This window comes from Lutjanus erythropterus, chromosome 18 (genome assembly GCF_056507025.1).
Source record: "Lutjanus erythropterus isolate fLutEry1 chromosome 18, fLutEry1.hap2, whole genome shotgun sequence".
NCBI classification, from domain to species: domain Eukaryota; kingdom Metazoa; phylum Chordata; class Actinopteri; order Lutjaniformes; family Lutjanidae; genus Lutjanus; species Lutjanus erythropterus.
This window is the reverse complement of record NC_139334.1, coordinates 32,218,888-32,244,927: the sequence shown is the minus strand read 5'-3', so window position 1 is coordinate 32,244,927 and position 26,040 is coordinate 32,218,888. Positions and strand designations below refer to the sequence as shown.

Sequence of the window (26,040 nt, the reverse complement as noted above, 5' to 3'; positions counted from 1 at the left end):
TCTGACTGCAGCTTACTGTATAAAAAAAAAAAAAGACTGCAGCTAATGATAATTTTCATTATCAGTTAATCAGGTAATTATTTTCACAATAATCGATTCATCGTTCAATCTACAAAATGCCAAAAACATAGTGATTCTCATCACAGTTTCTTACAAAGTGATGTCTTCAGATTGCGTGTTTTGTCCAACCAACAGTGCAAAGCTCAAAGACTCTATTTATTATCATAAATGACAAAGAAAAACAGCAAGTTCTTACATTAAAGAAGTTGGAACTCGTAAATATTTAACTTGAAAAGTTACTGGAATGATTAATTGATTAACAAAATAGTTGGCAGCTAATTTTTTTTCAATTGACTAACCTGTTAATCGACTGATTGCTGCAGCTCTAGTACAGACATGAGAGTAATATCAATCTTTTCATATATCTCTCTACCAGAAAGTGAGTAAACACGGGCCTATGTCACAATATGTCGAAAAAAAATCCTTTAAACTTTTTTGTTTATTTTATAATGCTGCCATTTTTTTCCATGCTGTATTTGCATATCTGTGGTTTATATTTCCATATTTGATGGTTCAAATGAAGTAGTTCAGGGCAGTTGGACATGATGTTCAAACACTGATTGTGTTTTGCATTGGAATGAGATAAAAGACCTGACACAACACACTGAAGCCAGCGGAGCTGAAGCCATACAATGTATTATTCCTACAGTGACTGGTTATTTCTTTTATATTGTGTAGGATGTGATTAATTCATCCATTCATTTGCACATTTTGCTCACATACGTTGACATTTTTAAAGCCTGTACTGCACTGCTGGTCAAACCCACTAGAAGCTGGAGAAGAGGTGCACTCAGAGCACAAAATTAGTACCAGTCAAATAAAATGGTAAAATATGCAAGTGCCTGCTAGATTTGCTTCATGCACCAGCCCCCCCAAAAACAATAGTAATCTACTGAGTGGCAGTAGAACTTTAATCAGACCTAAAAAAGTTGAGCCAAAAAAGGCCCAAGCCCGCCAAAATTCTGTCTGAACCCGACCCCAACCCGATTCCAGACTGACATTTTCTTAACAAGCTTCTATCTGTGTACCAAACAATGAACTGATAATGACAAAATTGGGGGGGAAACTACTACTACTACTGATAATAATGATAATAATAATAATAATAATAATAATAATAATAATAATATGTGAGAAACACAGCTCAACCCGACCCAAACCCATCAGATCTTATAGGGTTTGGGCACAGATCTCAAGCAGTGAGTCACAAGTGAAGTTTGAACATTCACTAGCCATTTTGACTGTCGACAAAAAAGTTAAAGGAAAAGCTCATCACTTTTCATGTGGATGTCATATCCATGTTGATAAATCAAGCAATAAATTCCTCAGTGCGTCCTATACTGACCAAGAAAGCTGAATTCTCCTGCTTGTGGCAACATGAGCTTTTGATACCCACACTCACCTTATGCCCATCCTAGCGTATAGCTCTTGGTTTGTTGGCTAAAACACAGTGTTAGGTGTCAAAATTACTCATCTAGCAAACCCCCTGGCTGCTCAGAGGCAGAGACTAGAAACCCGAGCACTCTAGGTGCACTGGGACTAAATTGGGAGCTGGTTTCTTGATTTTTCATTGAGCTTTTTTTTTTTTTTTTTTTTTTTTTTTTTAGAAAACATTCATTCATTACAGAGAAATTCTCTAAATTAATGGTTAAAATTTGGAATTATTTCCTACTCACTGAAATGTTTTAGCCTTCTGCATAAGATCTCTGACAGAAATATTAGCTCATATAAGGAATTAAATCATGCTAAATTGCTTAAAGTGGAGCCATGATTTTTTTTATTTCTTTTTTGCAAGACTGTTAACTAATCATAACAAAAGAGTCTTCAGTTGCCTTTCCCTTGACAACTACTAAATCTTAAGGATATCAGAGGTCCTGACAATCAAAGCCTTGCTTTAATTATGCCTTTCCTGTAGACATGCAAAAATACCATCTAGATTTGAGACCCCCCTCCCCTCCCCCAATGTGGCCAAGACCAGATTTGGCAGGTTTCTCTCCAGCAGATTCTGCTTTGCACCCCCGCATCACGATTGGACCTGACAGTGCCTTCAAGTCCAATTAAGAGTGAAGCTCTGAGAGAGGAGTGTGTTAACCCTGTTTGGCGCGTAGCTCTACCCACCCAAAGTGTTGATGTGGCATCTCAGCATCCATGCTCTTATTTTCTTGCAGAATGTGAAAACATCTCTACAGACTGGTGTTCATTAGAGCCCACAGCCCAGGCCTTACCCTTAACACTGAGACTGTGGACTGTTGCCACTGTCTCTTCAGCCTGTCAAACGCCTCTGTTCGCATGGGTAGTAGCTGATTACCATGTTTTTTTTGTTTGTTTTTTTGATAAGTGCTATGGACATGCCACACTGCGTGTTGTTGGTATTCACTTTCCACATGAATCCTCCAAATCTTTCTATCATTGAGCTCAATAATCATCATGTTTGCTTTATTGGAAGAGAAAGATTTAACAGCATTTTAATCTGCAGAAAGGCAGAGAAATCTTTCCATATGCATCATTACCATGTCCCCATTCCCCCCCAAGACAGTGATACTGGGTGGTCGCTTGGCAGATTCCAATCTCCTACATGTAATAGAGGTGACATTCTGGAGCCTCTCTGTGTTTCTCAGTGGCATGCACATCTCTGTAGCTAATCCACGGCCAATTCAGGGCAGGGCAGTCTCTCTGTTCCCTCCTTAATCTGTCTCGCTTCCATATCCCTTTTGTGTACCTTGATTGCTCTTCAAATTGCTTTCCTGTGCCATGTTTCATACCATCAAAAATTAAACCCCTGGTGCAGGAGGTTGCTGTAAGAAGCCTTCCACTGTCAAAATATGTGCCTGGTCATTCGTGACTGTTCCCTCTTCCCGCTCTAAAGCCCTCACCCCCCAAGCACCGATATTTTGTTGCGCTCAGATTGGAGTGTGTGCAAGTGTGTGTGTGTAGTATGTGAGCGAGGGAAAGTCAGTGTGAGTGATTGTGTAGTCTAGTGTATGTACAAAGCATGTAGTTGGATAATATTCAGATTTGTTTTTGTATATTTCATATCTTTAAACTTTGATCTGATGAATGCAATCAGGTTGACATCATTGAGTAAAATGCGATTACAGATAAGTCTTCAAACCTTGTGACAGTCAATATTTTATCACCTCAGTGTTTTTTCTCTATTATTGTTATTTGTCTCGTGATTTCCACCTGAAGTCAAACCCTCATTTATTATTGCTGTGTGTTTGTGCGTGGGGGGTGATCGGGAGGGGGGGCTCTGGGTTCATTTTCTCTGCAGGAATGTAAGTGGCAAATGTGACGCCAATGTGAGCGATGTGCTCTTGGCGGCTCGGGGCGGAAATGTGAAAGGAGAGATTGGAAGTGCTCCAGGAGTGAGTGCTTGAAATTACTGACAGAAGAGGTTCAGTAACCTTTTGCAGCCTGTCAGAATCAATTAGGCAGTGAAAGGAATTCTAAAGATACTGATGATTGAATGAAAAAAGAACTTTACTAGCGAACGATGAATAGCTACTGACTGGGGTTGCAGATGGAACACCACATTATCTCTGAGATTTTAGACTCTCCTGTAAAAAATGCTCTCTCTAATTCAAAGATTTCTCACAGTGTTTTGATTTGCTCTGCTGAATAATGAATAAAATGTTATCTCATTTGCAGCTATTTACAGAATTCTTTAGCAATATTATTAATCACAAGACCTGTGAATATCATTTTCTGAAGACATCCAGGAAATAAGTGCAAAAATAAGACTTGCTAAAGATATAGTCCCTGGTTTCATAGATTCCCATTTACTACATCATCTTTCTCTGGAACCTTCCCCAACCGCTATATTTAACTTCCTGTGCTGATTCACAATTCAGAACACAAGCTGCTGTTAAGACTCTCAAAGTAAATTATTAGGGGAAGCAAAGAGTTCCTTATCCAATTTAGATGGACCAAGCCCAGAAATCTGATTTAGCAGTAAAATAGAATGACGGAAATGAAATTACAAGACGTTTGTTCCTTCTTTCCAACAGAGGACGATCAGATGAGCGGCGGTGAGGGGGCCGAGGGCGATGATGGAGGTGGCGGCGGCAATGCCAAATCTGGCCCGTTGACGGAGAAGGACGACAACAATAACGACGAGTACGAGAACTACGATGAACTCGTGGCCAAGTCCCTCCTCAACCTGGGCAAGATTGCGGAGGACGCCGCCAACCGAGCCATGACGGAGTCCGAGATGAACAGCAACTCCTCCAACAGCGCTGAGGAAGAAGAGGAGGAGGAGGAGGAAGAGGAAGAAGAGGAGGACGAAGAAGAAGAAGAGGAAGAGGAGGAGGAAGAAGAAGAGGATGAGGAGGAGGAGGACGAAGAAGAGGGGGAAGGGGATGAATCACAGAGGGGCGATCTGACTTTGGACGTTGACAGCGATGTGGTTCGGGAGACAGTGGACTCCCTTAAACTGCTGGCACAAGGTCACGGTGCAGTATTGGCTGACAATTTAGATGGACAGGAGTTTGAGGACGGTGCAGCTGAGAACGGGAATGAGAATGACTGTACTCACAATGGGGGGAACTTGCATGGTGGTAATGGACAAGTTAAGACCACCAGTAATGGACAAATAGAAAACAGCGATGAGGAAGTGTGTTTAAGCAGTCTGGAGTGCCTACGGAACCAATGCTTCGACCTGGCTCGGAAACTAAGCGAAACAAAGTCTGCCGACCGCAACGGACCAACCCAGCAAAATCATTTTTCATGCGGGGATCCCAATCAACAGCCCCAGCATCACAGCTACGACTTCCACCACAGCCAGGATGACAGGCGGACGCTTGATAGGAACTATTCTGACATGGACAATCTCATGAAGCTCGAGGAACAGCTGAGCCCACGCTCCAAGGCCTTCTCCAGTTGCGCACAGGACGAGCGATATCACTCCAACCACCGGGACTTCGACGAGGACACAGCCTCCGTGACGTCGGACCGATCAGAAGAAGTGTTTGACATGACAAAAGGGAACCTGTCCCTGTTGGAGAAGGCCATTGCACTAGAGTCCGAACGCGCCAAGGCAATGCGGGATAAAATGGCGGCAGAGGCGGCCAGGAGAGAAGGCGTGAGGTATAGCCACGAAGACCATGGCCCGCGGCACGGCTACGGTGTTGAGCGTAAAGCCCGGCTTCCTGATGGTATGAAGAAGCCTTTCTACCATAAAGGTGAGTGGCTCTTTCAAACACAGACACACTCAGATGCACACCAAGGCTCCAATGGAAACCATATCTACACGAGTGTAGACGTGTATACCTCATTTAACAAGCTCAGGTAAAATGTTTGTCTGCCACTGTTTGGCTCTGTATTCTATCTGTCCTGTACTGGAGACTAGACAGCCCACATGCATTCTGGGAACCTCACTATAACCCCAGGACAAGCTTTTTCAGCCAATTTGGAAATTCGCATCTCGGTAGCAGCGGGAGCGGCAGCAGCAGCTTATGTTGTTAAAATAGGCCAGCATGGAAACATCAGAGGGTAGGCTTGTCAGGCATAAGTAATGGCAATCTGCACGGCCTGTTAGGACCGCAAATCTCATCCCTTCGATGCAGCTTGGGGTAAAGCTGCCTATTTTTAAACCTGCGCAAGCACTTGGGAGAGGAAGCTACAAAACAGAGGCCTTCTGCCTTTAGAAAGGATTGATTCTGTAGGGAGCAATGAAGCTTTTTATGTTTATTTCTGAGAGTCATGACCTGCCATTCAGATTGATTCTGATACCACAGAAAGACTAATCCACATATATGGATAATCATATAGTACAAAAACTGCAGTATTCCATCGGTGGTAATTGTTATACGTGGAGTTGCAGTCACACAGATATTGCAGTGGCATTTACAGTGGTCTGATTTCAAGCTCCCTTGTTTAAAGTCCTAATTATTCCTCTCATCAGATCCTTCAGTGCAACAATATTCAGACTTAGTTAGGTTAAATCATTTCCTCCCATAAGGAAGCTATCTGATGAAACCAACAAATAAGAGCATGCTAATTCACAGCAGGGTGATATTACACCTTAAATGCCACACAACTCACAGCAGGTATATATTGCGACTTAAATGCCACACAAATGTTAATTTCAAGAGCCTTCCATGGCCCCTGTGTCTGGCTAATGTTGGAATAATGAGAGGACGCGAGACAGTTGCGTCACGATAACATCTTTCCCCAGGCAAGATAGTAGCAGACACTCGTTGACCAGGGTTCCTGTGTGATTCATAAAACAGAGCACAGAGAAGGAGGGGGGGGGGCAACAGAGGATGGGGGATGGTGGAGGAGTTCAGAGAAGAGCCTGGCTCCCTAAGAGAAGCATGAGGCTGAGATGAAAATTGAACAGTATCAGAATGACCGATAACGAACGACAGGCCCACTGACTGCACATTAATTATCCAGAGATGGTATGGTAATGGGGGCCATTTGCTATGCAAAGCGCAGACCGTCCCCAGCCACAATCAATATCCCCTGCTTTCTAATATGCCTTCCACTTGGCTGCCTCACTCTGCAATGGGAGCGTGGCAGGCAGGACGTGCGGGCGTCATGTATGTGTACGTGTGCGTTCGTGCGTGTGGAAATGGAGAATCATTTCCAACATACTGTTCAAACACTAACAGTCAGCGTAATAATGTGCCCCAAAAGAAGCCATTATTAAGAAGCCACATTTTACATGCAGACCAAGTTCTTTATCAACATGAAATGTCCCTGCCTTCACTGCACTAGACAGAAGAGCCAGACATGACATAGCAATATTGTACCAAACTCATCTGCCCCTAACGTGACATAGATAGATGACAGCCACTGAGGATAATGAGGTCCTTTTTTTCCTGATGAATGAGACACGGGATTTCATTTGGTGACTCACTTGTAAATGTACGAGTAGGTGTGCTCCATCCCACCTCTCAATTTTGTCCTCTCTCAACCCTTCTACCCCTTCACTTGATTATTCTTTTCACTGCTCTTACTCCATATTCTCTGGTTTGTTTTGGTTTGTCAGCAAGTGCCTCAGCTGGAGCTACTAAGTTACACAGGCCTGTTAAACTTTAATCAGTGGTCTGTCTTTCTGTGGCATGAGATAATAGCCACTCCCTCGTCTGCTTTGCCAATACTTGCTCCAGATAAAGGTTTCTGTCACTCAAACAGCTCCAACTTGATTATAGAATCTAAACCCTATACTCTGCTATAAGAAGATATTGAAGGCTATTACTGCTTCATACATCTTGCTAATTTTCATTTCAAATAAAAGCTGCATCAACAAGAGTCAGTGCGTGTTGATTGTAAGAAGAATCCTTGACCTTGTTTGAAAGTGTTTTAAAGGTTGATGGTTACATCTGCAGAAACGATGCCAGTTGGCACGGCTTGACACTGCTGCTTTTTGGTGGTAACTATATCTGATCTGGGTTTTGAAGAAATAGAAGAACCAGATTTTGGGAAAGGAAAGACAATCCCATCCGGTGTGTGCGCATCTGTGCCTGTGTCTGTTTGAGTGTGTGCATGTGTGTGTGCTGTTTGGACCCTTGCTGTCACGCTCAGCTCAACAAACTGTCATGTGAAGGCATGAGTGGTTTTAATGAAGACAAGTATGATAAATTCTTAATTGAATCTAAGCTGAAAGATGAAACGCTTTTCTCTGAAGGTCATGAACACCAGAGTTGTAATATTTCACAAATCTTCACAATTTCATTACAGTAAACAAACTTCATGATCAAAAGATCTGTCATCAAGCCAATTATTGCATCTTTGTCCTTGTCAACTGTCACTCCATTTCTACAAATAAGCACGGAAATAAATAATAGCCTCTGAATAAAAAATAAAACCTACAAATTCTAATGTTTTTGGTTGAGTAGTCAAGGGTGGAGATTTGGTTTCAGAAGGTGGGGGCACATGAAGTGATAGGTTCTTCAACTGAGAACTGATAATACTGTTTCCTGCATTTTACACATTTGTAGCAATCTAGAAAATAAATAAATTATCATGAATTCATGCTCTGTAAATGAAGTATAGTCCAATAAAACAAAAAGAATTCTTGCTGTAATATTCATATACTTACCCTACTTAAAACCACATTTAGTTTTCACTGATAGAGACTTTAATCACAGATAAATATTGTATGTGCATCATCTTGCACCATCACTAAAAAGAGGACTGCTTTATCTTATATTTAACATGCTGTTCAAACTTAGATTTTGAAAAGTGAAGGAGAAACATGTCCACCCTATCCCTGGTAGAAAATACGCCTGCAGCAATATTTACTAAAACGTCCAGGAAGTCCATGACATCATTATACCAGCATACTAATGCTCTGCATGAGGCCTGACTTTGGTGCGGTTCTATTGAAACTTATGGGAGACAGATGGAGAAGCAAACTTAAACACCAACATATCTACGTCATATGAGCATTCACTTATTTGCTTAGTTAATTATTCAGACAATTATAAACATACTTTAAAGGGGCTCATAGTTAATCAAATTAAAATGAAAACTTTAGCAAGAGTCAGAGGGAAAAACTTAATAAAGTGTGTTCTAAATTCCTTCTCTCTTCCTTTATTTTGATCTGGTGGCTGCCTTACAGGGCTCATAAAAGCTAATGTCAAGGGAATATCACATATTCAAATTAAATGTTAACAAACCTCCTCTGATTTGTTGTAGCTTTAAACTTGCTTGTTATATATTGCAGAAACTTTTAAAAAGACATTTAACAATGAACTTGATCATCAGAAAATAATAACATTAGCTTAATTATTATTGAATTAACATACAAATCAAATGAAGTATACCTAATGTGCTGACCAAAATACATTTATATTATCATATTGAAGATATGGTTGCAAATTTTAAGCACTTTCCTTAATTGATCATTGGTAATATTAATGATCAATTAATTGATTGATCGTTATTAAAAAAACACAAAGCATTTGTATTTTACCAAACAATAAAAAATTGTTTTTTTTTTTCATCTGCAATCAAAGCTGTTATATTTCAAATCTTTATTTGATAGCAAATCGATTAAATTCTAACGAGTGATTAATCACTCATTGATTAATTGTTATCATCCCTAAATGTGAAAATTGATAACATACCTGGCAAGTTACAAAATACTGAACATAATAATAAAAATCACAGTAACAACATATTTAATTTCTTTCCACTAAGATTGATTTTTCCTAATATTTAACCAAAAGAAAGATCTTTTCCAAACCATATCCTTAACCAAGGTGCTTCTGTTGCAGGAGTCGGGACACGAACCCCAGATAATAGTGTTGAAGTCCTGCACTTTGTATACCCGCCATCCTCCAACATCCTCCTTGCAAAACCAGCGTGTTATATAAATATGTTGTCTCAAAGAAATGTTGTCTGTGAACATGATCCAACCTGGAACTATGTTGTCACCACACCATAACTGTGAAAACAATTTAGTGATATACAAACGTAATTTCTAGGAGACAGGGTTGCTAACTGCACTGCTTTTAAGTGTGGCACCAAAACAGCGTAACATAATGACCATTCCTTGTTTTGTAGTTTCCTTGCCGATGGCATTTTAACTCCCTGGGAGATACAGTATATTTCTTTGTAGCGTATAGCAGCTCTGATGTCATGTGGCTGACACAGTGCCAGCCACACATGTGCTAACATGTTGTTTTCATGCGTAATTGTTTGGCAGTCCAGCATTTTGTCATGTGTGATCATAACCTCAAAATAACTTTCTGCTAACAGATGCTTCACGCGCCGACAAGAAGGAGAGCCGGTGTCCGACACCAGGCTGCGACGGCACGGGTCACGTGACGGGCCTGTACCCCCACCACCGGAGCCTGTCCGGCTGTCCGCACAAAGACAGGGTGCCACCAGAAAGTAAGCACTCCAGTTGCGCACCAGTCAAACGCTGGTTTGGCTTGTTTACCCAACCTGTGGCCTTGATGTCCTTTGATGTTGAGGAATCGGCATGTTTCCCATGGTCGTTGCTGTGTCTGGCTCGTTCTGTGTGCTGTGTACTTGCTGTCGTGATCGGACTGTGTTTGATATTTCAGCGGGGGTTATGGTGAGGGGTCAGGCGGGTTGCAGCTGCACTTCTCTCGTGACCTTTTGCATGGGGTCGTGGTTTTGCTTGTTGATTGCCTGCCTAGTGTGCCGTGGTGATGAGGTGGGAAATAAGGCCTCAGTGATGCGCAAACAGTGGCCATGAAGCGATTGGTGGAATGATCACGAGTTGTCAATCAGTGATTCTCTTGCGTGCATGAAACTTTCTCCTTCACTAGATTGACCGATGGCGATTAAGAGCATGTGATAATCCCATCCACTGTTATTGGTTTCAGTATTGGGATTTATGGATAGCATGCTTTTGCACAGCATGGATTATTGACTGTGTGACTGATAAGAAAAGGTTAAATGTTATGCCATGTATCTCATTAATTGCGCAGCTTTTTAATGTTGATTGAGTCTTACTATTTCATTTTTCATGAAACCTGAAAATGCTCACAGACCTTGATAACACTGAGCCTGCTTCAGTCATCCATGCCACAAACCCCATTCATTTATTTGTATTCCTTGCTCAATTAAGTTCCGTTGAATAGAAAGGCAGTATCATATCTCTAAGCCACAGATCAAGTGAAGTGGCAATAAACATTAGCCTTGAATGAATAGTGAGTTTTCCCTTTAGAGATTTCACCCTGGCTATTTAGTCTCATTCACCTTGTGCAAACTTCTCAATAAAAGCCCCTTTACACGTTTCATTAACCGCAGCGTGAAAATCGAGTTATGATCTGCCATGACCCAGACTGCAATCAAAATAAAAGAGGGTCTTAATAATGGCAAAGAAATTAGTTACCATTAAAGCCGGGCTTGTAAAGACCAGCGGTGTCACAGACGACTCTTGTTCTGTGGAGCGCCGCTCACACAAAGGTGCCTAACCTGAGATGTACTTGTCTCCCAGAAATGTTAAAATGACTCAGAGCAGCTGACCTTGACTGGGATCAAGAGCCCCAAAATGGAATTTGGAATGGGCCTGAATTGATTGTCACTGGAGATTTTGGAATACGATGTCTGTGTTCCTCCTCCTGTTCCTCACTTGTGTTGATCGGGCTGACGTTTTTGTGGAGATGATACCGCTAATACGGCACAGGATGCTTTGGATCACAAAAAGTTCTGTTCTTGATCTTTGTGGCATCTTTGCGTCTTCCCTCACTTCAAAAGGATACTTGAGAGTGAAACACACACACACACACACACACACACACACACACACGCACACACACACACAGAGAGAAAGAGTCCTGTTGCAGTTAAAGCTGCAGTGTATAAGATTTAAAGGGAAAAACTGTCTTATTTCATGTGGTCAGTCAGTGTTGATGGTAAATGTAGCCAAGTGAAGCATTAGGTTCAGTGCTGCTATACTGACCAAGGAAGCTGATTTCTGCTGCTGCAAAAACGGTTGCTCTTCTGCATCTGTTGTTGCCACAGTGATGTCACTGGATGCGAGGCAGAACTGCAGACTATTTCAGCTTGGATTTTACTCTCCACCTCTGTGTAGCCAGCAGGTATGCTAGATGAGTTTGTTTTTGTCACCTAACACTACGTTTTGGCCACCAATGTAGTCAGTAATCATTTAATATATTTTTCAATGAAAATGAGAATAATGATGTAAAAATAATCATCATCTCTACTATTGCAAATTATCTTTCAATTGCAACATCAGTCAAAATATTCTCAATTTTTTTTCAAAATCGTTTAGCCCGAGCCATAGTTTGAGATAAAATGGCAATATGGGTGTGGGAGTCACAAGCTTGCCAATGCATCCTGGTACATGTAGGCACTGCTGCATGGCTCTGTTAACAGGAAAACAATTTTTCCTGGTCAATATAGCACACACTTGGGAATTTATTGCTTCAACTGACTACATTTGCCATCAGCGCTGCCTGGACAACCACGTGAAAAGTTGTAAATTTTCCCTTTAAGGAGAAGAAATCGAATATTCTATTAATAAGTGTGTTTCCATTAGTGTAAAATCACTTAGAAAATAAGAATCATTATGTTTTCGTTACCTTATTATAATCCCTTTATATTTACAGAGGGCATGGGTCCTCTTCCATGAAGGCCGCCATGTTAGATACGACCTTTTTTATGAGTGTCACAGCAACCATAGGTTCTCCTAGAAACTTGGAAGGGAAAAGGTTCACTGCAAGATGCCACTGAATCCTACACACCAGTCCTTGAAAGGAGGACCTGCTGCAGGTGGCATGAGTTATCGCTACATCTCTGCATTATCAGCATGTGCTCAACGCAGACCGACTCGCTGCTTCACCACTTTAAAGGTAGAGAGGAGCACATGTCACACATGTCGCTGCCTGTGGGGAAGACTCAGCTATGGGCAAGTCTCTCTCCCCTATTAACACATTTGCTCTACTGAATGGACAATGTATTATTAATGTAGTGGCTTCATTTAATTGGGAAATCACACAGTGCAACCAGACTGTTCTTTGGGAAATGTGAAAAATGACGATTAAATTATATCTCAAATTCATTAATTCCCATTCTTGTTTGCTCATTGTGGCTCTTTTTGTAGAATGCTAAAATATTTAATCAGCTCACACGGGAGTCTTTGTTTTTGTCTTTAAAATGAAATTACCTTCGTAACATACAAGGCGTTTGGAGCCACATTTCCTCCTTGTGACATTCTTCTCCTCGGCACCCCTATAGTTCTCTCTGTTCCCACTAAATCAGGCCCAGTGCTTTAATTTCTTGCCATCCTATCTGTGCCTTTGCAGAGGGCAGGGCAAAACTGGGATATGCATAATGTATTGGCTTGTGGCATGTTGAGGTGGCAGGCTTTGTCCAATTACCTGCACCGAACACCAATTAGTATGTAAGGGAAGGAGGATGATGAGGGGTTAAAGTTTAAGGGGGTGATAATGATGAAGCTGGTGCCGATGGGGTTTGGCCCTGCGCGTGAGACGACCCCTTCCCCGCGCCTGCGGTGCTCCGACGGCTCCTCTCGGACATCCATAGATCATTAATCTAATTGGCTGGTTGCCAAGGGGATCTGAGACAGTTATGGACTGTTTTAATGGTAAATGGTATTGAAGACTGCGCTCTCTACCCTAACAACGTGCGGATGATAACAAAGCGCACTCTATCAAGGAGCTGTATTCCATCTGTCTGCTTCTTCCATTGATTTCGAGGCTTGTGTTTTGCATGATTGCTAGCTGTTGGTTGCTCTGCTCTCTGCATGCCCAAAATTTCCTTCCATTTCTGTCTCTTGCTGGCTTTGTCCTGTTAAACTTAAATGACATCTTTTTATTCATGACTGTCCCTATTCCATGAATACTAATTTGAAAGAGCTGGATAAGTGGAAGCAATATGGTGGGAAACCTTGCCTGCCCTCTCAAACTAGTGTTCATTAAAATGAAGAAGAGGTCATTTGGGTTCACCCAGGCTCATTTCTTAATGATGTTTATAATGCCAAGCTCCTCACACACTAATAGAGCTCACACGTGATTGTAAGGGGCTCCTAACCTTCCCTGTCTTTCACTCCTATCTCCTGTCTGTGCGAAGTTGTGGCTATGTATGAGAATGTTCTTAAGTGTCCTACGCCTGGCTGCACGGGACGCGGCCATGTCAATAGCAACAGAAACTCCCACAGAAGGTAAGTGACAGCCCGCCCAATATGAAACTGGCTCTGTCCGTGTTGCACCCTCCTTTTTTTCACCGTGGGACTTTTTTTTTTTTTAATGAGCTGTTGTCCTGGAATTATTTTGTCATCCTCAGTTTCTTTTTTTACATCATCTTTTTGTTGAATTATTGTTAAAGGGATAGTTTGCTTTATTTGAAGTGGGGACGTATGAGGCACTTATCCATTGTCAGTGTATTACCTACAGTAGATACCAGTAGATACCAGTTGAAAAACCCTTGGAGACCAAGTGAGGATTACAAGCAAGGTACGAGCTAAGCAATGTATTGCTGTGGGTCAGCAGAAAAACATATTTTTGCCCCCCCAAAAATCTGCATCGGTTTAAGTGTACACTTGCCGTCAAAAAGCCTTTTCTGATGGGAAACTGTAAAAATTAAAATTAAAATTTCTTTCTGTCTCGCTCAAAATGACTCATTTTGCCAATGGAATCTGGTTTAGTGAGAGACAGTGATATTTAGCTTACATAACGGCGGTTTCCCATTTTAGATGGTGAAGAGGCCCCGCCATTTATGTGTCGCAACCTGCTCCTGAGTACCTCTCATACTTTAAGAAATTATTTTGTTCAAACGAAGTCACCTTTGAAACAGTGACCAGGCTGTGACTTTTTGTTGTTTCGCAGCACTTTGGAGAAAAACTGCGAAACCATGGAGCCACTGAGGCCTAAACTAAACATTGTGGTTTGCATCTCTGAGGCCAAGAAGTGTAACTGACTATGTCTGTCACCTGTGACCTCCTTGTTCCTTGACTTCCTCCCTTGTGCTTACATATAAAAAGAAATTGTCAGGTCAAGCTAAGGTATATGTTCCCCCTTTGATTGATTGACATAAGATAATTTGATAAAACACCTCCACCCTACTCTTGAGTTGATGTGCATAAATTTGGGTAAAAAGAAAATTGTTAGGGTGTACATGAGGCCCTGAGATCAGCCTCTAAAACCAGAGAGTTGACCTCCTCCAGATACTGACCACAAAAGGTCATACTATAGTATAACCAGTCTGCCACCGCCTACTGCACCCACACAGTTTTTGTTTGTCTGGCCATCAGGGAGTCTGACATTTTTGGTCTGAAATAAGTGATACAACGACAGCTGGTGTTATAAGCTATGCTGAATTTTGGTTTACTAAGCAGGCAACAACGGTTCTGCATTTAGATTTTGGAAGCCTGTTTGAAAACTAGGCTGACAGGTGAAGGACAGCTACCCGCCGGGGGCATTTCCAGGCTGGCATTCGGTATTTGGCTTTTGACGGTAGTGTCAGAACCCTGTCAATGGGTATTTTTTAGTTCGCTAAACTAAATTTTGCTTCCGACCCTGTCCACAGCAGTGCATTGCTTAGCTTCCACGCTAAAACTCCTCCCTGCTTCTCTAAACCAGGGGCGTGTCAACCGCCATCTGCTGTAGGTAATACAATGATTATAGAAAAGTACCTCACACACTCTTCAAATAATCCAAAGTATCCCTTTAAACCCATTGTTTTCGTCTTTCCAACACCTTGTTTTTTGTGTGGATACGTGCGGTCTTAATGATGTTGTGTAGAATGAAATAATTACAGTAGTTCAGCTGTTCAACAATCCCATAGTTTCACTGAGACTGATTAGAATGCAGCAATTCACACCTTCCACAGCATAAATCATTTATCAGCTTGTGGCGAAAAATGGCATCTATCAGGTGCAGGTTTGGAGGGAGAAACTGAAATAGCAGGGCGCGCTTGCCAGCGCTGTCAGACGGGGCGAGGTGACAGTGAAAGAGGAGTGTCACCCGCAGCAGATGCTCAGGGAGTCGGGCATAGCAGCAGCCATTAGCACCTTTCTGCCACTCAGCCAGGGTGACAGGAGAGGTGCAGACCTGGGAGGACCAGAATGCCTCCCTGCTGTGCTCAGTGACACGGCTGCAGCGCAAAATAGGCACGCACAGTAAACTTTCACTTTTACTAGAAAGAGCTGATATAAACCTCCATATACTGCCGCACACTTCGGATCCTGATACACACTCTTCCCCCTGCACACATTCATGCACGTCTGATGACAGGTGCTCATGAACACAACTCTATACTGGCTTCAGGCCATTGTCAAAGATAATTTTTTCAGCGCGGCCCGGCACACTACAGTTGACAGACTGGATGGAGAATAATAGGGGTTAAGGATAACAACATGAACTTTTGTCACATTTGGTCAGTTACTTGTCAGGAGGAAGTTTTACTGCCCAAAATTCTATTGGAACAGACTGTAGGTGTAGATCCCAAGTGTATGAGAGTGTGTGTGTGTGTCTGTCTTGTCAGCATGTGTTTGAAGGAAACAAGATGCTGCGGAATGCACATAAAAATGCACATTTGTCCATATGGGAATATCTATTCCGAGAATTATTTCTAGCCGCTCAACCAGAGACATGCAAGCTGTCGCCAATTTTGTTGTTATTGAAAATGTTAAAAGTGATGAAAATTAATGATTTTGCATCTTAAACAGAGACTTTGTGAACTATTGTCAGGTATTTTCAGACTGGTAGACAATGGGATTGATAGGCTGACAGACAGATGTGCACTAGTTGTTTTCAGGCTGGCAGACCGGCTCTAACAAGCCCAACATTTTACAGCATGTGCGTTCAGTGTAACATTTCCACATATCAAAATGTGTCTGAGATCCACTTAAGTCGCCTTCTCATTTCAGTCTGTCAGGATGTCCGATCGCTGCAGCCGAGAAGCTGGCCAAAGCCCAGGAGAAGCACCAGAGCTGTGACGGCCCCAAGTCCAACCAGGCTTCTGACCGAGTCTTAAGGTAGGATTCACTCTTTACTTTCCTCTGCATCATGTACAGGGCTGCAGTTGACCTGTCGATCATTCTCTTGATCAGTTGATTAGTTGTTCGGTCCTTAAAATGTCAGAAAATGGTGAAAAATGTTGATCACATTTACCAAAATCCAAAATGAAGCCCTCAGATGTCTTATTTTGTCCACAACTGAAAGAGATTCAGTTAATGTCATAGATGACTAAAAACATCAGAGGAGTAGGAGAATTTGGATATTTTATAAAAAAAAATAGTTGGCAATTCATTAATTTGTAGTTTGATCCTTCAAATGTCAGAAAATGGTGAAAAATGTTGATCATGTGTCCCAGAGCCCCAAGATGTAGTTCTCAAATGTCTTGTTTTGTCCACTGAAAGATATACAGTTTGATGTCACAGACAGCTAAAACCACCTGAAAATATTCACTTTTGAGAAGTCAGAGAACTTTGATTTTTTTTCTTAAGAAATGACTCAAAGCAATTACTCAATTTGCACTTAATTTAATGATTGACAACTAATTGTTACAGGTCTAATCATGAATGATGAAATTCTCTGTTGGAAGTAGCCAAAATATGGGATATGACATAGGCAGAGGTAGCTACGCAACTGTTGTAAGCCTCTAGTGCATAGTCAAACCATATGTGGTCTATTGTCAGAAGAATGTTTGATGTAAAATTAGTAGAGCTTGTGTTGAGCTGTACTGACTGTATTATCATATAATACTTGGCATGTAGAGAAGTGTTATTCAGTCATGTTGGAATGTTTTGTTCTTTTTTCCCCTGCATTTTGCAAAGCTGTTGAGATTTGAAGTCTCCCCTTTTTGTTTTATGTTTATGTTCTCCTGTCCCCTGAGAATACTTCCAAGAGACTGCATGTTCATTTCTGTGCTCACAAATGGCTTTATTAGATTTTAGCAAAATTGGCCTCATTTATCATAGCGGAGGCAGAGCTTTTTGAATGAGAGCTTCTTTGATAGTCATGAAAATGCTATGATGAAAAGTCATAAGTAATAGTAAATTTTATATTTATATCTAACTGAACATCAACAGTGCAAGATCTTACATTTCATTTCTTCCTGGTCTTAGATAGAGGATATAAATGCATATCAAATGACAAAAGCATATCACAAGTATGAAAGTGTAATAAAAGATATGCGGAAATTCAATTTTGACTGTTTTTTATTGACTAGGCGTGAAAAACACTTGTAGCAGGGTTATTTTTTGTAAAGCAGCAGGAAGAAAACATCCATATGATGTATAAAAAGGAAGCCCCGTACCCTAGATCACCCCACCATCTGCCAGCATCACCCTCCATATTCTAATCCTGGAGTTTTACCCCAACACTCTGCCCCTTCCCTTGCATCTGCCCATTTTTTAACCAAACCCCAAGTTCCCCCTCCTTCCCCTGGGCAATGTTGAGTGCCTCGGTCCAACTTCCACCCCCTCGTCATTTATTTTCCAGGCCTATGTGCTTTGTCAAACAACTGGACTATCCACAGTATGGTTACAAGAACAATGTTTCCACCAGCACGCCCCGCTCCAACCTGGCCAAGGAGCTGGAGAAGTACTCCAAGACCAGCTTCGACTACAGCGCCTTCGACGGCAGCAACAACCACCAAGTGTACGGGAAGCGGGCCATCGCACCCAAAGTTCACGGACAAAGGGACACCTCCCCCAAAGGATATGACGGTACTTTTTTACAGCGAGATCAAATGAGCCATGTTTATTTCCACTAGACGTTCCTCCCATCTCTTCCAATCCTCCCATGGTGAATTTACTGATTTACTGAACACACACATTTATGAAAAGATTCCTTTGAGCTGCATCGAGCACAGCACAAACATTCCAGAGTCACACAAATATTTAGGTAATTCTATGATGTGGCATATTATTTTCAATTAAAATACCAACTCTTATAGGCCACATTGTCCATCTATTTAACAATATATGCCAAAAAGTATTGTATTCTTCAAAATCTAATCATGTTTTTTCCTGTAAAATAAAATATGTGTGGTTAAGTAGGTTTACACTAACCGATTTCCACCAATACTATCATGACATCCGCCCGTCAATCAGTCTTCAACTGTTCATAAGCTAGCTTGCGTGAATAGTACATGACATGTCCATATTTTAAAAATTCAAATCAGATTCCTCCCAGTGTTATGTCCCATCTATCTATCCTGCTACACTTGGAAATACAACATTATACTCTTAAAATGCCATTTCCTCTGGACTTTTATTTAAATATATATACATATAAATATATATTTTATTTTTTATTAATTTTATTTTTAAGGTTATGTTTTAATAAATCTAAAAACTATAAAAAATTTGGCAGAGAAAGCAAACCTCTTCTTAAATTAGTTAAAAAATATCCTCTAGGAATCTGAAAATCTGTGTAGTATTTGACACATAATTCAGTGATTTCTATTCCTTTACTTTTTTTTATCACCTTCTCTCCTCTTATTTTTAGACTTTAAAGGTATAATCTGCAATGTTTTGGACAAGTGGAGGCTCCAGCGGGCCCAAGCTAAATTCTAAAGAAAACACTGCAAAAAAATAACTGAACTATAAATATTATTATGTGAAATAAGATTAAATATCATTTTGAATAATATATAACATATTGAAATCTTTTTGGCCATGCCCATCTTTATAATTACCTGCCAGTGAAAACGGCATTCATCATGTCGTAAGCTGTCAGTGTGACCTGCCACAAGGCTGCTCTGCCCCTGTATTTTATCTACAGCTAGCTAGCTAGTGCTAACACTCAAAAATCGACAGGAAAAAGACCTGACAAGCAGACGAACTGCCCAAAGCTGACAAAAGCTCAGCTGCAAAAAATCCAAAGAATTCGCTAGTATGATGCAGCATACATTAAGTGTGGATTTACTGCCACGCTTAAGAATGCTAAAAAATGTGTCTTCTTCCTCGATTTTTTCTCAGTAAGTGTTTAAAGTCATTTAAACTTCAGCATCACTTGAAACAAAAGGCTGAAAAAGAGTCGACTTGGGGTTTTTATAGACGTCCCAAAAATGGGCCCCCTGGTAATAAGCTAATGCTATTTGGGGGTCTTGGCATAGAAAAGTTTGGGAGCCCCTTGTCCAACTTAAACATACATAAAAACATACCTCATCATCTTAAAAAAAGCAATAGCAATTTGCATGTTAATCTATATAATACATGGCTTTAAGTGGCAAGATGAAGCCCTCTTTCTTCATTGTGTCCCGCAGCCAAACGTTACTGCAAGAACTCCAGCTCGGCCAGCAGCACCACCAGCACCTACGCTCCCAGCAGCAGCAGCAGCAGCCTGAGCTGCGGAGGTGGAGGAGGGGGCGCGGGAGGAGGCAGGGGGGGCGGGGGCAGCAGCGCCAGCAGCACCTGCAGCAAGAGTAGCTTCGACTACAGTCACGACATGGAGGCCGCCCACATGGCAGCCACAGCCATCCTCAACCTGTCCACGCGCTGCCGGGAGATGCCCCACGGCATGGGGGGGAAGCCCCAGGACCTGTGCTCGCAGGTAGGAGGGGGGAAAAGAGGGGAACATTTCATATGTACATTTAATCACCTAAATGCCAAAAAGACAGTGAAATCAACATGTTCTGGTGAGTTTTTGTTTGGTTTGAGTTGATAAAAGGAAGTTAGAAACATCACCTTATTTGACACGGCGGCCTCATGACTCCGTACTCCACCTTTGTAAGACTTTGGCCTCCTGCTGCAGTCACAAGAAATCCACTGACAGATTATCTCTGTGCGTCCTTCATTATACTAATACTGGCAGTGAAAACTGACAAAGATAGGGAGATTTCTGCTGCGCACACATCCACACACTGACACACACACATTCCATTAAAGATCTGGGGCTGTGTCTTACACTCAGGGCTCAGCAGGGCAGTTTTTTATTTTCCGTCTGGGGATCAGATAGGAGCAGGACGAAGCGCCGTTTGACACGGCGTGAGCCCAGTGTGTCATTTCTGAGGAGATAAGGTGACGGTGTTCGTGTATTATCTGCGCCCAGATGCTGAGCTGCAAAATGGGGGCCAGAAAGAGAGCGCACAGCAGAGGGCTAATGCTGGCTTAATGCTAATGTTGACAGCAGAGACTGCCAGAGAATGAGAAGGAGGGTGATAGAATTGAAAATAAAGGAAGAGAGCAAAGAAAGCCGTTTTGGTGGGAGGTTTCTAAATGTCACCATGCGGGAGGAGAGGAGAGGAGAAGGGGATACAGAGGACGACAAAGGTACAGAGGAAAAAGAGGAGAGAGCAGAGGGAGGGATAAAAGCCAAAAGCAACGTACTTCCAGAGGAAAGTGGAACGGAATAAACTTGGCGGGAACAAACGCCTGCAGCAGTGAGGACTTCCTCTGGTCCTACCTCATTTCATTGTCTGTCCTTCTCCTGCTCCGGGCCAGACGGGCAGGATGCTCTCAGGGCAGGATGGGAAGACGGGAGACTTCAGAGGCTTTTTTTTTCCCCCCTTCTTCTCCCTCTTTCATCTCAACACCTCACCTCGTGGCACACACTGTTCCTTTCTATGTCTGAATGAAACTTTACACACACACATTTCTATTCTCGCCTCCTTGTTTTTTCAGCCCGTCTCTCCGCCTGTTTCTCTTTTCTCTCAGTCTGCTCGTTGGATTTATTGGGAGCTGTGTTGACTCAAATACTGAAATGAACTGTCTGTATTTAATGTCTTAAAGTCGTATGTTAAGTTAGGCTGCTTTGGTAGTTGGAGTAAGAGAGAAAAAGTGATGCAAGCAGTTAAAGAGAAATTCAGTTTCTGGGCAGTCTTCCTACTTACCTACGACTTACTTAAGTCAAGCATGTTTTTGAATGCAAGAAATCTTGGGAAACATCTTTAAAAGACCATACCAGTGTCTGTGAATAAATCATAGTCATTTTTAGGGTGGCAATTAACCATTATTTTCATTATCAATTAGTCTGTTGATTATTTTCTTGGTTAATTGATTAGTTATTTGGACCATAAAATGGTGAAAGATGTTGATCGCTGTTTCCCCGAGTTTACGATGAAGCCTACAAATGTCTTTTTTTTGTCCACAACCCAGAGATATTCAGTTTACTGTCATAGCGGTGTACAGAAACCAATTTTTACTTTAAAAAAATGACTCAAAACGATTAACTTAGTCGGCGATTCATTTTATAGTTGATTAATAATCGATTAATTGTTGTAATTTTTACTCAGCAGTGTACTGAAAATCTACTCATGTAGAAGTACTGTTACATTACTGAAATATTCCTCAACTACAAGTTAAACTATTGGTCTTAAAATACTTCAGTAAAAGTTCAAAGTATTCTTCTAACAAACGCATTATCAGTATCTTTCAATTAAATGTGGTTTCTGTTTTTCCAAATCTTCAGTCTAAATTACTGCAGTGGTCATGCTCACCTCTCCTCTTTTGTTTTTCTCCATCCTTGTCATGATTTTATTTATTTATTTATTTATTTTCTTTTTCTTTAATCGGAGAGCCTTGTTGACTAAAAAATGCAGATGACATTTTTGGATGTTCTTTTAAATTGTAAACTTACTCATACAAATTAGAAGAGTGCAGATCTCAGGAGGGCAACCAGAACAGAGTAGATGGATGTAACACCTTTTCTAATGGCTAACATTTTTATTAGTAACTATAATTTAATGACATTTTTTTCACTAACGGTAACAGATTCACAGTTACATTTATTTAGCAGTTGTTGATGACTTGTGGCTCCTGCCAGCCGGTAAAGAGGAGCAAGTGGTCTGGCAGTTAGTGTTGGTTATTTATAGGTTTTATATAGGTTTTTCTAGGTTTTTCAAAAATTGTGAATAATCACAACCATGGGAGGTCGTTTAGCATATAGACAGTAATTTTTACAAAAAATCGAGCCTGCCACACACACACACACACACACACACACACACACACACACACAGGACCCATCATATGATGATGCATAAGTATGTTACTCAGAAAACCCAAAAATGACTTAATTATGGTATCATAAATACTATAATTAACATAAGTACAATTACATTTTCAAAGCATACCGGAAACTTTTCATGTTTTTTTCTGCCTTCCAGGTAGCTACATGCACCACTCCAAAATTCACAGACCTTAACAGCATATTTGATCTCATTGCCTGCTTTCACGTTCAGCATCTGAGACACACAACATCCACTGGCACACAGGTGTAAACCATGCACTGTTTTCATTATAACATGATATTTTCTTGTTTCTTTATTCTGTTTGTCACTAGATACAAAATTATTCATTTTTTTACAAAAACCTTTCCTGGTATAAGCTTGATCTGACTCTTGTTTTAACAACATATGGCATAATTACATGAAAAGTTTGTTTTAATGTAGTACATTGATTTTGTGAAATAATGATAAATCTTTGTGATATAATACGATAAAGTCATTTGTTGTTACAATAGTTTCTTTGTACTGTATTAATTTCTGTCTAGTAATAACAAGAAAACATGAAATATATCATGTGGAAATATCACTTGAAAAGGATCTTGTAAAATTCAGACTTTATTTTTTAATATATCTAGAAATTGAGCTGATTTTTTTTTTGTGGCGGATGCAATAGGCTGCTGTGTGTATTTAAGATGTGTAATCCACTTCCTATTCCAGCAGTTATAATTTAATGTCATTTAAAGGATGAAGTATATTAAATCTAGAACTCCTCAAAATGTTTAGAAAAGACAGTACAGACAGTCGAACAGGCTAATGAGGACAAAGTTTTAAATCCTCAGCTTTAGAGAGGCTGTGTATCTCTGAGCAAAGCTGTTACACATTCACTTCTGCCAAAATAAGATCATCTTGGTGTCAGACTACACTCAATGACATAAACAGGCATCCTCAAATATTTGTTAAAGGGACAGTTCACCCCAAAATCAAAAATTTACTTCTAACCTGTGAGTTGTGTGGTTTTTGAGATATCAACCATCAGGATGTCTGCCCTCTCAAATATAATGGAACTAGAAAGTACTTGGCTTTGACAAAGCTGAGTTTACACTGCAAGGTTTTGGAAATGTTGAAAAAAAAAAAAGTAAATTGCCTGTGATGTAAAGCAAAAACTCACATTTTTTGTGCTCAGGCTGTACAGTCTGATCCTCAAGCCGTGACCACACTCACACTGTACGTCTAAAATCTAAAATAAAACGGCTCGTCACCCCCTGCAGACTGTTCTGGCTATTGACAATTTGTATTTGTTTGAAAGCGCTGAGGCAGGTAGAAGTTTGTTTACTAGCAATAATGCTAACAAGGCAGAAACATGCTGAGGCAAGTTGCGAGGAAGACGTGGACAGCGTGGTTTGTCCATTTTGCACAGAGAATTTTAGGTGTGCTAGTTAAGTCCTGTCCTGTACTGTCGTGTTTTTCCGTCCACAAGACACAGTGTGTCACCACGGCACTTTCAGATGCTCTGTTTCCCACTTCACGCAGGTCCGGAAGGAAAAAAAGGCACTGAACTGACTTGTCTAATAGCTGTTTGGGAGCAGTTGATCCACACTCCTGCCTATACACTCTGCGGCAAACAACTGCCAACAAGCTGAAATTTGGTCTGGCTCTAAAATTAGTTTTGTGGTTCAAAAATTGGGTCAGAAAAGAGCTGAAATCATACAGTATATGCCAAGCTTAAGAGGAAAAATATGTATTATTGATTTGGAAAGAACTATTCCTTTATTTTGGAAAAACTAAAGGCTACATTTTTGTATAATAGAGCCATCTTTCTCCTGACTACATAAAGAGGAAGACATGGAAACACTGAGTGAAGACAGGGCCAGAGAGGAGGACAGGACATGATGCTGGTTTTATTTTAGGACCTGGAATAGGTGGGCAGAAGTAATGTGGCGAGTTTCACGAAGTGACCTCTCACGCTCTGCCCCCTTCTTTGTCCCAGCATCTCCATGGCAACAGAGGTCAGGGGTTACCGGGGGGCCAGAGCGAGAAGGGCTGGTCTCTAATGAAGGAGGTGGGGTGCATCCTTACATATCATCCTTGTTAATTCGATATGAAGGGGTGGGTCACATTAATTGGACGGTGACATGGAGTACAGCGGCTGACAAGGAGAGGGCGGTCCGCCGAGCATATTCACAGGGACGGGACAAGCCATGGCAACACATGATGAGGCATGTGCCATTGGATCTATTCCTCAGCAACGTGACCTTTCTTTTGTTGTTATCACAGTCCTTTCTCCTCTCCAACATCTCCTCTGCCTCCTTCTCTATGTTTTTTACTCTCCCAGCCAAACCTACAAATGAACATTTAGTGGAGTTTTAATAGTGAGTGCGTGTTTGATAGAAGCAGACACCTACATCATGGAATAATGTCAGCTGGACAGTTTTGGAGACAGGTGCTATTGTAAAAGCTCAGCCTTCTAATGAACAATCTTTGTATTTAGCACCCCGTCATCTCTGTGGTTTTTCTGTTGTTTTGCATGATTCCCAACTTTTATATATTCATACTGAGATATTTTCCTCCACAGCTAATGACCCAGCAGTAATAGTGTTTTTCTGCCCTTTTTCCGTTCTATTTTTAAGTCCTTCAGTTCAGCCTCAGCTCTTGCTGTATCCATGCCCAGTCCCAAATCTATCACCCTGTGCGTTTGAGTCAACGTGCGTCACAGAGGTTTTGGCTTCAGACACCAGGAGAATCCACCCCTAGGGACACTGTCGGCTGGAATCAGCATTAGAGCGGGCTTTCCTTCTTATGAAAGGGAGCGAGGAGGATGAGGAGGAGAGGGGAGATGAGAAGAGGGAGTCGGAGGAGAGGGATATTAATGAGAGCAAGGACACAAACACATGCACATGCCTGGCAAAACATAATCCTTGGGGGAATGGGACTCTTTTGCTACATGCAGTTTAAAGGGATAGTTTGGATTATTTGAAGCGGGGTTGTATGAGGTACTCGTTGATAGACAGTGTATTAGCTACAGTAGATGGCGGTCAGCACAGCCCCAATGTACTGCTGTGGACAGCGTCAGCAGGAAAACATATTTTAGCCACCTTTTAGCCAGTTTAAGTGCACGCTATATTTTAGAACTGCAACTATTAATCGTCTATTAAAGTAATCACCAACAATTTTGATAACTGATTAATAGTTGTGAATGAAAATGTCTAAATTCTCTCACTTCATTTTCTCAAATATGAATATTTTCTGGTTTCTTTACTCCTCTTTGATAATAAACTAAAAATCTTGACTAATTAGGAAAATAATAGTTGCAGCCCTACTTTATTTAGAATATTTTCACTGTTTTACCTTATGTTAGACAGACTTTTCTTTCTCTCCAAACCAACCAAACTCCATAGGCAAAATTGTTAATGTTAATTTGCAGAAAGCATGAGTTGCTGGTCTACCACTGCCTTGATCCGTTTACTTGTTTGTGTTATTGTGTGACTTCAGAGAATCTGAACCAACCTTTTTACAACACTGAAGTCACACAATAACACAAACAAACTAACAGATCAAGACAGCGGCAGATCAGCAACTCCTGTGTTCTGTTAGGTAAAATTACTGATTTTGCCT

General features: G+C 41.1%; 1 protein-coding gene across 7 annotated transcripts in view; it reads left to right on the top strand.

The window, feature by feature from the left end:
- myt1lb (myelin transcription factor 1-like, b) overlaps positions 1–26,040 on the top strand; it is a 142,311-nt gene that overhangs the window by 93,128 nt on the left and 23,143 nt on the right. For 6 of the 7 annotated variants that reach the window (XM_084742300.1, XM_084742299.1, XM_084742305.1 and 3 more), the window contains exons 6-11: positions 4,068–5,240; positions 9,772–9,906; positions 13,603–13,693; positions 16,400–16,507; positions 17,976–18,202; positions 19,747–20,033. In XM_084742300.1, coding sequence (XP_084598426.1) covers positions 4,068–5,240; positions 9,772–9,906; positions 13,603–13,693; positions 16,400–16,507; positions 17,976–18,202; positions 19,747–20,033 — 2,021 coding nt within the window. The remainder of the gene's footprint in view (positions 1–4,067; positions 5,241–9,771; positions 9,907–13,602; positions 13,694–16,399; positions 16,508–17,975; positions 18,203–19,746; positions 20,034–26,040) is intronic. The other variant, XM_084742302.1, reaches the window with a different exon arrangement.